The 11,392-nt window shown below is 53.0% G+C and overlaps 2 protein-coding genes across 2 annotated transcripts in view; one reads left to right on the top strand and one right to left on the bottom strand.

Moving 5' to 3' along the window:
* Positions 1–1,360: 1,360 nt before the first annotated feature.
* On the top strand, positions 1,361–7,087 carry gcc1 (GRIP and coiled-coil domain containing 1; the record flags this gene model as incomplete). The annotated part of the gene is given in 7 exon segments (XM_032508800.1): positions 1,361–1,822; positions 2,681–2,872; positions 3,177–3,644; positions 4,261–4,631; positions 6,527–6,550; positions 6,552–6,925; positions 6,928–7,087. Coding segments are annotated over 7 exon segments (2,028 nt in total), but the record flags the coding sequence as incomplete, so codon positions are not given.
* A 767-nt stretch (positions 7,088–7,854) lies between these two features.
* The window catches only part of dennd6b (DENN/MADD domain containing 6B), a gene marked incomplete at its 5' end in the record, with an annotated part of 15,436 nt that continues 11,898 nt past the window's right edge, over positions 7,855–11,392 (bottom strand). The window contains 2 exons of the mRNA XM_032508801.1: positions 7,855–8,433; positions 8,572–8,646. Of these exons, the coding sequence (XP_032364692.1) occupies positions 8,317–8,433; positions 8,572–8,646 (192 nt within the window). The remainder of the gene's footprint in view (positions 8,434–8,571; positions 8,647–11,392) is intronic.

Genomic DNA, 11,392 nt, shown 5'->3' with positions numbered 1-11,392 from the left:
CATCTATGACTGGTATGATGACTGTTATGTCTCTATGACTGGTATGATGACTGTTATGTCATCTATGACTGGTATGATGACTGTTATGTCATCTATGACTGGTATGATGACTGGTATGTCATCTATGACTGGTATGATGACATCTATGACTGGTATGATGACATCTATGACTGGTATGATGACATCTATGACTGGTGTGATGACATCTATGACTGTTATGATGACATCTATGACTGTTATGATGTCATCTATGACTGTTATGACATCATCTATGACTGTTATGACATCTATGACTGTTATGATGTCATCTATGACTGTTATGATGACATCTATGACTGGTATGATGACATCTATGACTGGTATGATGACATCTATGACTGTTATGATGTCATCTATGACTGTTATGACATCATCTATGACTGTTATGACATCTATGACTGTTATGATGTCATCTATGACTGTTATGATGACATCTATGACTGTTATGTCATCTATGACTGTTATGACATCTATGACTGTTATGATGTCATCTATGACTGTTATTTCAATTCAATTTCAATTTCAATTTTATTTATAGTATCAATTCATAACAAGAGTTATCTCAAGACACTTACAGATAGACCACACTCCAGAATTTACAAGGACCCAACAGTTCTAGTGGTTTCCTCCAGAGCAGCAACAGGGCCACAGTGGAGAGGAAACACTTCCTTTAGGCAGAAACCTCGGTCAGAACCGACCCAGACCCAGACCAGACCCAGACCCAGGACCCAGGCTCTTGGTAGGCGGTGTCTGACGGGCCGGTGGGGTTAATGAAGAGTGGCAATAACAAAAATAGAAAAAATTAGTAGTTTGTAGCAGTTCTTTGTAGTAGTTCATGCATAGCAGGACGCTGTGCGGCATTACAAGGCACAGCAGGACGTAGGGACGTAGCAGGACGTAGCAGGACGTAGCAGGGCTGCAGGACGTAGCAGGACGCTGCAGGGACGCAGGACGGCAGGAGTAGCAGGACGTAGCGGACGTAGCAGGACGTAGCAGGACGTAGCAGGACGTAGCAGGACGTAGCAGGACGTAGCAGGACGCTGCAGGACGTGCAGGACGTAGCAGGACGCTGCAGGAGTAGCAGGACGCTGCAGGACGTAGCAGGACGCTGCAGGACGTAGCAGGACGTAGCAGGACGTAGCAGGACGTGCAGGACGCTGCAGGACGTAGCAGGACGCTGCAGGACGTAGCAGGACGCTGCAGGAAGTAGCAGGACGTAGCAGGACGTAGCAGGGCACCGCAGTGTAGCAGTTGAACATGGCATCACAGATGTCATCTATGACTGTTCCTTGTCTCAACGAGCCAAGTGTTCTTCCCGTAGACGCGGCGGTTGGACGCGGACGCCGGCGGCCCGGAGAGCATCAGCGTGGGGGCGGAGTCTCAGCAACAGGCCACGTCCCCTCCCGGCCCCGAGCCGGAGCGGCGGGCGGCACAGCTGAAGCACCAACTGAGCACGCTCACCAGCGCCATCGCCACGGTGACGCAGGAGAAGTCCCGGATGGAGGCGAGTTTCCAGGCCGACAAGCGGCAGCTGAAACAGGAAGTGGAGGAGCTGCATCAGCGGCTGGCGCAGCGCGACGCAGACGTTGGCGCCCTGCAGCAGCAGCTAGCGGAGAGCCGCGCCCGCGTTATCACGCAGCAGCACGAGAGGGCGCAGGAGACCGGCGACCACGCCACGCAGCTGCGGGAGCTGCAGAGGATCCTGCAGCAGGAGAGAGACCTGCGGCAGGATGCAGAGCTCCGCCTCCAGGACGCCAACGCCGCGCTGCTCGCTAACACACAGGTAGGGCGTTAGCACACAGGTAGGACCGCTAGCATACAGGTAGAACCGCTAGCATACATGTAGAACCGCTGACACACAGGTAGGACCGCTAACACACAGGTAGGACCGCTATAATACAGGTAGGACCGCTATCATACAGGTAGAACCGCTAACACACAGGTAGGACGCTAACACACAGGTAGGACCGCTAGCATACAGGTAGGACCGCTATCATACAGGTAGAACCGCTAACACACAGGTAGGACGCTAACACACAGGTAGGACCGCTAGCATACAGGTAGGACCGCTATCATACAGGTAGAACCGCTAACACACAGATAGGACGCTAACACACAGGTAGGACCGCTAACACACAGGTAGGACGCTAACACACAGGTAGAACCGCTAACACACAGATAGGACGCTAACACACAGGTAGGACCGCTAGCATACAGGTAGGACGCTAACATACAGGTAGAACCGCTAACACAAGATAGGACGCTAAACACAGGTAGGACCGCAAACACCAGGTAGTAGGACGCTAACACACAGGTAGACAACGCTAACACACAGGTAGTAGGACGCTAACACACAGGTAGGACCGCTAACACACAGGTAGACCGCTATCATACAGGTAGAACCGCTAACACACAGATAGGACGCTAACACACAGGTAGGACCGCTAACACACAGGTAGGACGCTAACACACAGGTAGGACCGCTAACACACAGGTAGGACGCTAACACACAGGTAGAACCGCTAACACACAGGTAGGACGTTAGCACACAGGTAGGACGCTAACGCTAACACACAGATAGGATACCGTTTAACGTCTTTTTCTAATTGACATAATGTACTTGTAATTCCCACCCTTCCAGGCCGTGGAGCGGGGGGCGGAGTCTGAGGCTCACCTAAGCCAGGTGAGTCAGGAGAGAGACGAGCTGAAGGAGAAGCTGCTCGCCTCCGAGCGACATCACAAGAAACCTGATCCCCGATTGGACGAGCTGCAGCAAGAGCTGGCGCACCTGAAGAAGAACTTCCAGACGCAGAGCGACATCCAAACCAAGAAGGTAGGCCAGACTACCTGAACCAGGCTAAACTTGGACCTGGGATAACCTGAACCAGGCTAAAACTAGACCTGGGATAACCTAAACCAGGCTAAAACTAGACCTGGGATAACCTAAACCAGGCTAAAACTAGACCTGGGATAACCTGAACCAGGCTAACTGAACCAGGCTAAACCTGTGTCTGTCTGTCTACCTATCTGTCTCTCTGACTACCTGCCTGTCTGCCTGTTTGTCTCTTTGACTGCCTGCCTGTCTTCTTGTCTGTCTCTCTGACTGCCTGTCTTCCTGTCTGCCTGTCTGTCTGCAGGCCAGCGAGGCGGAGCAGCGTGCTACTGAGCGTGCTCAGTGCGCTGAGCGGCGTGCAGCGGGTCTGGAGCAGCGTGTGTCGGAGCTGTCGGAGCTGCTGGGCGGCGCGGAGAGGGCGCGGCACCGCGAGCAGACGGCGGCCCAGAGACTCCGAGACCGTGTCCTGCAGCTGGACCACGAGAACAAGATGCTGGCCAAGGCCATGACCTCTGACCTAGGCCTAGAGAACAAGATGCTGGCCAAGGCCGTGACCTCTGACCTTGGCGTGGACGAGTCGCAGCTGGACGTTGGTGTCCTGAAGGAGAAGCTGGAGAACGTAAAGAAGATGCTGCAGCTGGCGGCGAAGGTAGACCCCGAGCACAGTACCCAGGACGAGGTCCAGGACATCCAGAACCTGCAGGTTCAGAACCTCCAAAAGGGACAGGACATCAAGAAGATCCAGAACATCCAGAAGGTCCAGGACCTTGAGGTATGGTTCTTACATTCATTCAAAAAGCTGAGAGACAATCAGCTTTTCTGCCTTTTTCCTTTTAAAAAATCTGATTTATTTGAGTTTTCAACAAAAAGAACAGACACAGAGCGTTTTATACAGGAAGAAAGGGGCAGTTCAGGGGGCAGGAAGGCCAAGAGAGCCAGGAAGGTGCAGATCAGGGGGCAGGAGGGCCAGGAAGGTGCAGATCAGGGGGCAGGAGGGCCAGGAAGGTGCAGTTCAGGGGCAGGAGGGCCAGGAAGGTGCGTTCAGGGGCTGGAGGGCCAGGAAGGTGCAGTTTCAGGGGCAGGAGGGCCAGGAAGGGGCAGTTCAGGGGATGGAAGGCCAGGAAGGTGCAGTTCAGGGGGCAGAAGGGGCAGTTCAGGGGGTGGAAGGCCAGGAGGGTGTAGTTCAGGGGGCAGGAGGCCAGGAAGGGGCAGTTCAGGGGGCTGGAAGGCCAGGAAGGTGCAGTCAGGGGGCAGAAGGGGCAGCTCAGGGGGCTGGAAGGCCAGGAGGGTGCAGTTCAGGGGGCAGGAAGGCCAGGAAGGTGCAGTTCAGAGGGCTTTCTGATTTTCATTTTGTTGATGTAGTGATGTGGTTGTGTCCCTCTGTGGAGGCGTTGCCGGGCGGAGACGAGGCCTCCGCGGCGGCGGTCTACCGCCAGGAGCTGCAGCAGCTGCGGGACGAGTTTGAGCGCTACAAGCTGCGGGCGCAGCTGGTTCTGAAGAACAAGAACGCCAAAGATGGCTGCCAGGCCCGGGAGCTGGAGGAGGCGCGGGACCAGCTGGCCGAGCTGAAGGAGAAGTACATTCACCTGCGTCTCCATAGCGACGAGGCCGAGACCCTGCACCGCCGAGACCTGGACCAGCACCGAAACCACGTCTCCGCCCTGCAGCTTGCCCACAGGCAGGACCTGGACCGCCTGCAGGCAACGCACAGGGACGCACTGCTCAGGCTGGAGGCAGAGCTGCACAAGCAGAGAGACAGGTACACGCAGAGAGAGAGACAGGTACACGCAGAGAGACAGGTACACGCAGAGAGAGACAGGTACACGCAGAGAGAGAGACAGGTCCACGCAGAGAGAGGAGGACAGCTGAGGAGAGCAGGTACACGCAGAGAGAGACAGGTACACGCAGAGAGAGAGACAGGTACACGCAGAGAGAGAGACAGGTACACGCAGACAGACACAGGTACACGCAGAGAGAGAGACAGGTACACGCAGAGAGAGAGACAGGTATACGCTGAGAGAGACAGGTACACGCTGAGAGAGAGACAGGTACACGCAGAGAGAGAGACAGGTACACGTAGAGAGAGAGACAGGTACACGCAGAGAGACAGGTACACGCAGAGAGAGAGACAGGTACACGCAGAGAGAGAGACAGGTACACGCAGAGAGACACAGGTACACGCTGAGAGACAGTACACGCAGAGAGAGACAGGTACACGCTGAGAGACAGGTACACGCAGAGAGAGAGACAGGTACACGCAGAGAGAGAGACAGGTACACGCAGAGAGAGACAGGTACACGCAGAGAGAGAGACACAGGTACACACAGAGAGAGACAGGTACACGCAGAGAGAGAGACAGGTACACGCAGAGAGAGAGACAGGTACACGCTGAGAGAGAGACAGGTACACGCAGAGAGACAGGTACACGCTGAGAGACAGGTACACGCAGAGAGAGACAGGTCCACCAGAGAGAGAGACAGGTCCACCAGAGAGAGACAGGTACACGCAGAGAGAGAGACAGGTACACGCAGAGAGAGAGACAGGTACATGCAGAGAGAGACAGGTACATGCAGAGAGAGACAGGTACACGCAGAGAGACAGGTACACGCAGAGAGAGACAGGTACACGCTGAGAGACAGGTACAGCAGAGAGAGACAGGTACACGCAGAGAGAGACAGGTACATGCAGAGAGAGACAGGTACACGCAGAGAGACAGGTACACGCAGAGAGAGACAGGTACACGCTGAGAGACAGGTACACGCAGAGAGAGACAGGTACACGCAGAGAGAGAGACAGGTCCACGCAGAGAGAGACAGGTACACGCAGAGAGAGAGACAGGTACACGCAGAGAGACAGGTACACGCAGAGAGAGACAGGTACCGCAGAGAGAGAGACAGTCCACGCAGAGAGGACAGGTACATGCAGAGAGAGACAGGTCCACGCAAAGAGAGAGACAGGTACACGCAGAGAGAGAGACAGAGAGAGACAGGTACACGCAGAGAGAGAGACAGGTACACGCAGAGAGAGACAGGTACACGCAAAGAGAGACAGGTACACGCAGAGAGAGAGACAGGTACACGCAGAGAGAGAGAGTCAGGTACACGCAGAGAGAGACAGGTACACGCAGAGAGCAGGTACATGCAGAGAGAGAGACAGGTCCACGCAGAGAGAGACAGGTACACCAGAGAGAGACAGGTACACGCAGAGAGAGAGACAGGTCCACGCAGAGAGAGACAGGTCCACGCAGAGAGAGAGACAGGTACACGCTGAGAGAGAGACAGGTACACGCTGAGAGAGACAGGTACACGCAGAGAGAGACAGGTACACGCAGAGAGAGAGAGACAGGTACATGCAGAGAGACAGGTACACGCAGAGAGAGAGACAGGTACACGCTGAGAGACAGGTACACGCAGAGAGAGAGACAGGTACACGCAGAGAGAGAGACAGGTCCACGCTGAGAGAGACACATTCTCTCTATATATTTAGAGCTGTGAAGCATTTTGATAATTAATCAGTTTTATAATGATTTATTCTGATAATTATGTAATAATATTCCTGTTAGAAATCTTGTTTATCTGCTGTATAACCTGTTATTCTTAATATTATTTATTATTGATATTATCATTATGAATATTCCTCTGACCTGTGTCCCAGGACGCTGGCTCTGCTGCAGAGAAGGACCAGAGCTGGAGCGTCTCCGTGCGGCGGCGTTTGCCGCGCTGCACCGACGCCGCGGCGCCGCCGGCCGCCGAGTCCTCGCCGGCCCGGACGGCGATGGTGACATCATCGCGGCGGCGCTGCGGCGGGCGGCGCCCGGCGAGCCCACGCTGCTGCTGTACGCCGAGCAGCTGGCGCGGAAGGAGGCGGAGCTGGGCGCGCTGCGGCGGCAGAAGCACGCGCTGGACGGGGACGTCCACCGGCTGCAGGCGCGCCTGGTGGCCGACGCCGAGCGCCACGGCGAGGAGGCGGCGGCGCTGCAGGGGCAGCTGGACGCGCTGCTCCGGGACCGCAGCCGCGCCGGCGCCAACGTGGAGTACCTGAAGAACGTGTTCTTCCGTTCCTCACGCTGCCGGACGCCGGCGGGCGCCAGCAGACGCTCGCCGCCATCCTCGCCATCCTGCACTTCAGCCCGCAGGAGAAGCAACGCGTGCTGCGGCTGCAGGGCGCCGCCTGGTGGCCGGGAGCCCGGTAGACCGCCCTGCTGCTACACTACAATAATAATCATAATAATAATATGAATAATAATTAATAGTTAATAAATAATATGAAATTATATATTATATAGACAGAATGCACTGTTTCTTCTGTTCCCCTCTCATTCCCCTGCTCTCGGGCATTCCCCCCTCTCATTCCCCCTGCTCTCGGGCATTCCCCCCCTCTCATTCCCCCTGCGTCCCCCCTCTCATTCCCCCTGCTCTCAGGCATTCCCCCCCTCTCATTCCCCCTGCGTCCCCCCTCTCATTCCCCCTGCTCTCGGGCATTCCCCCCTCTCATTCCCCCTGCGTCCCCCCTCTCATTCCCCCTGCTCTTGGGCATTCCCCCCCTCTCATTCCCCCTGCTCTCGGGCATTCCCCCCCTCTCATTCCCCCTGCGTCCCCCCTCTCATTCCCCCTGCTCTTGGGCATTCCCCCCTCATTCCCCCCTCTCATTCGACAGTATATGAAGCTTTCTGTGTGAATATGAACATTAATGACTGAGTGTCACTGTGAGGAAATATTATGTAACCAACAGTCACAGGGAACTCTGGGTAACGTAGTTCTTTATAGAGCTAGTTTGTACATTTGAAGTTGAAATAAAACTATTTTTTCCTTTGGTGAAATCAATAAAGAAATAAAGACGCAGATGTTTGGCAAATGTTTAATGACTGAAATAAGTTAATTGTTGATGTAATTAAAATGTAATAATTATAATGTGATATGTGAGCATAATTCAGGTTTCAAATAAATAGTTTTAGAGAAAAAGGCAAAAATTAATTTATTATAATAATTTGTTACATTCACTGAGTTCTGATATAAATAACTTAGAGGTAAAATATAGAGTCAAATAACGTTAATAACCAAAAACAAAAGTAACTTCTGTTCAAATCAACCTGGACTTGAAGGGCGGAGTCAGGTGACCAGCGGCGGCAGGGCGGAGCCAGGTCACATGACCAGTGGGCGGAGTCAGGTGACCAGTAGACGGGGTCAGGGGGTCAGTGGGCGGAGCCAGTGGACCAGTGGGCGGAGTCAGGTGACCAGTAGACGGGGTCAGTGGGCGGAACCAGTGGGCGGAGTCAGGTGACCAGTAGATGGGGTCATGGGCGGAGCCAGTGGACCAGTGGGCGGAGTCAGGTGACCAGTAGACGGAGTCAGTGGGCAGAGCCAGTGGACCAGTGGGCGGAGTCAGGTGACCAGTAGACGGGGTCAGGGGGTCAGTGGGCGGAGCCAGTGGACCAGTGGGCGGAGTCAGGTGACCAGTGGCTGCAGCGCGGCGGGCAGCGAGCCCACGGCGGCGGCGATGGAAGTTTCCAGTTTCTCCAGAACGCCGTCCTTCACCTGCAGCTGCTGCCGCCGAGCTTTATTCTGAAAAACCAGGAACACACTTCCTGTTAGCCACAGAGGAGTATTATGGTCTTATGAGTATATATAGTATATTTATAAGTAAAATACATTAAATATGAGTATAAGTACACATTCACAGTAAAGTTTAAAGTTTCTTACTAGTTTCTCTCTGAGCTTCAGAATAAAGTCGACAATTTCCACTTCCGACTTTTCCCTCGTCCAACCCATCAGGTCCTGGAACAAGATCCAGATGTTACAGCCAGCTGTTACAGATGTTACAGCCAACTGTTACAGCCAGCTATTACAGATGTTACAGCCAACTGTTACAGATGTTATAGCCAGCTGTTACAGCCAGATGTTACAGCCAGCTGTTACAGCTGTTACAGCCAGCTGTTACAGATGTTACAGCCAGCTGTTACAGCCAGCTGTTACAGATGTTACAGCCAGCTGTTACAGCAAGCTGTTACAGATGTTACAGCCAGCTGGTACAGCTGTTACAGCCAGCTGTTACAGCCAGCTGTTACAGCTGTTACAGCCAGATGTTACAGATGTTACAGCCAGCTGTTACAGCCAGCTGTTACAGATGTTACAGCCAGCTGTTACAGAAAGCTGTTACAGATGTTACAGCCAGCTGTTACAGAAAGCTGTTACAGATGTTACAGCCAGCTGTTACAGCCAGCTGTTACAGATGTTACAGCCAGCTGTTACAGCCAGCTGTTACAGATGTTACAGCCAGCTGGTACAGCTGTTACAGCCAGCTGTTACAGATGTTACAGCCAACTGTTACAGATGTTACAGCCAGCTGTTACAGCCAGCTGTTACAGATGTTACAGCCAGCTGTTACAGATGTTACAGCCAGCTGTTACAGCTGTTACAGCCAGCTGTTACAGCCAGCTGGTACAGCTGTTACAGCCAGCTGTTACAGATGTTACAGCCAGCTGTTACAGATGTTACAGCCAGCTGTTACAGATGTCACTGCTGGCAAGTTTTTCTCACCAAAGTGCGCTTCACCGGGTGGAACATTCGCTGCGGGCTACGCTCGTGATTCTCTCCCAAGGACAAGGCCAAACTGAACTGAACTCTCTGTAACAACAACACAGACAGTCTGCCGCCTCACACCTTATCTCTCACACACACACACACACACACACACACACACACACACACACACACACACACACACACACACACATACACACCCCATCCCTATCCCTACCCCCTCCGAACTGACTGCCTTGGGGACCTTTTTTTGTGTTCTTCACCCCCCGCCCCAGTCACCCCAAATAATCCCCTCATGTGACCACATGTCCTGAGTGTTGTCCTGTGCATCATTGTATTACTTTGTGTTTATTGTATTCTTATTTTTTATCCTTCTCATGCTGTATCGGATGCTGGTAACTTTAATTTCCTTGCGGGAGTCATCCCAAAGGGATTAATAAGTCTAAGTCTAAGTCTAGATGTGAGCCAGCTGTTACAGCAAGCTGTTACAGCAAGCTGTTACAGCAAGCTGTTACAGCAAGCTGTTACAGCAAGCTGTTACAGCAAGCTGTTACAGATGTTATAGCCAGCTGTTACAGATGTTACAGCCAGCTGTTACAGCTGTTACAGCCAGCTGTTACAGCCAGCTGTTACAGCCAGCTGTTACAGCAAGCTGTTACAGCAAGCTGTTACAGATGTTATAGCCAGCTGTTATAGCCAGATGTTACAGCCAGATATTATTATTATTATTATTATGATATACATAATACCAGCATCACCTTTTCCGGTACTAACATCCCGCTCTCATCAGCAGGGTTCTTGGTGTAAAAATGGACTCCCAGCTCACTTTTGAAGCCCGTATAAATCACCTATGCAAGACCTCTTTCTACCACCTCCGTAACATCTCCACCCTCCGACCCGGTCTCTCCCTCCCAGACGCCGAGAAGCGGGATCACGCCTTTGTCTCCTCCAGACTGGACTATTGTCTCCTCCAGACCGGACTAGCATTGTCTCCTCCAGACTGGACTATTGTCTCCTCCAGACCGGACTATTGTCTCCTCCAGACCGGACTATTGTCTCCTCCAGACTGGACTATTGTCTCCTCCAGACTGGACTATTGTCTCCTCCAGACTGGACTATTGTCTCCTCCAGACCGGACTAGCATTGTCTCCTCCAGACTGGACTATTGTCTCCTCCAGACTGGACTATTGTCTCCTCCAGACCGGACTAGCATTGTCTCCTCCAGACTGGACTATTGTCTCCTCCAGACTGGACTATTGTCTCCTCCAGACTGGACTATTGTCTCCTCCAGACTGGACTATTGTCTCCTCCAGACTGGACTATTGTCTCCTCCAGACCGGACTAGCATTGTCTCCTCCAGACCGGACTATTGTCTCCTCCAGACTGGACTATTGTCTCCTCCAGACCGGACTATTGTCTCCTCCAGACCGGACTATTGTCTCCTCCAGACCGGACTATTGTCTCCTCCAGACTGGACTATTGTCTCCTCCAGACCGGACTAGCATTGTCTCCTCCAGACCGGACTAGCATTGTCTCCTCCAGACTGGACTATTGTCTCCTCCAGACTGGACTATTGTCTCCTCCAGACTGGACTATTGTCTCCTCCAGACTGGACTATTGTCTCCTCCAGACCGGACTAGCATTGTCTCCTCCAGACCGGACTATTGTCTCCTCCAGACCGGACTATTGTCTCCTCCAGACCGGACTATTGTCTCCTCCAGACCGGACTATTGTCTCCTCCAGACTGGACTATTGTCTCCTCCAGACTGGACTATTGTCTCCTCCAGACCGGACTAGCATTGTCTCCTCCAGACTGGACTATTGTCTCCTCCAGACCGGACTATTGTCTCCTCCAGACTGGACTATTGTCTCCTCCAGACTGGACTATTGTCTCCTCCAGACCGGACTAGCATTGTCTCCTCCAGACTGGACTATTGTCTCCTCCAGACCGGACTATTGTCTCCTCCAGACTGGACTATTG

Source organism: Etheostoma spectabile, unplaced genomic scaffold (genome assembly GCF_008692095.1).
Source record: "Etheostoma spectabile isolate EspeVRDwgs_2016 unplaced genomic scaffold, UIUC_Espe_1.0 scaffold00009311, whole genome shotgun sequence".
In the NCBI taxonomy this organism is placed as follows: domain Eukaryota; kingdom Metazoa; phylum Chordata; class Actinopteri; order Perciformes; family Percidae; genus Etheostoma; species Etheostoma spectabile.
Note: the sequence above shows the minus strand (reverse complement) of the source record. Positions and strands in the feature narration are given on the sequence as shown.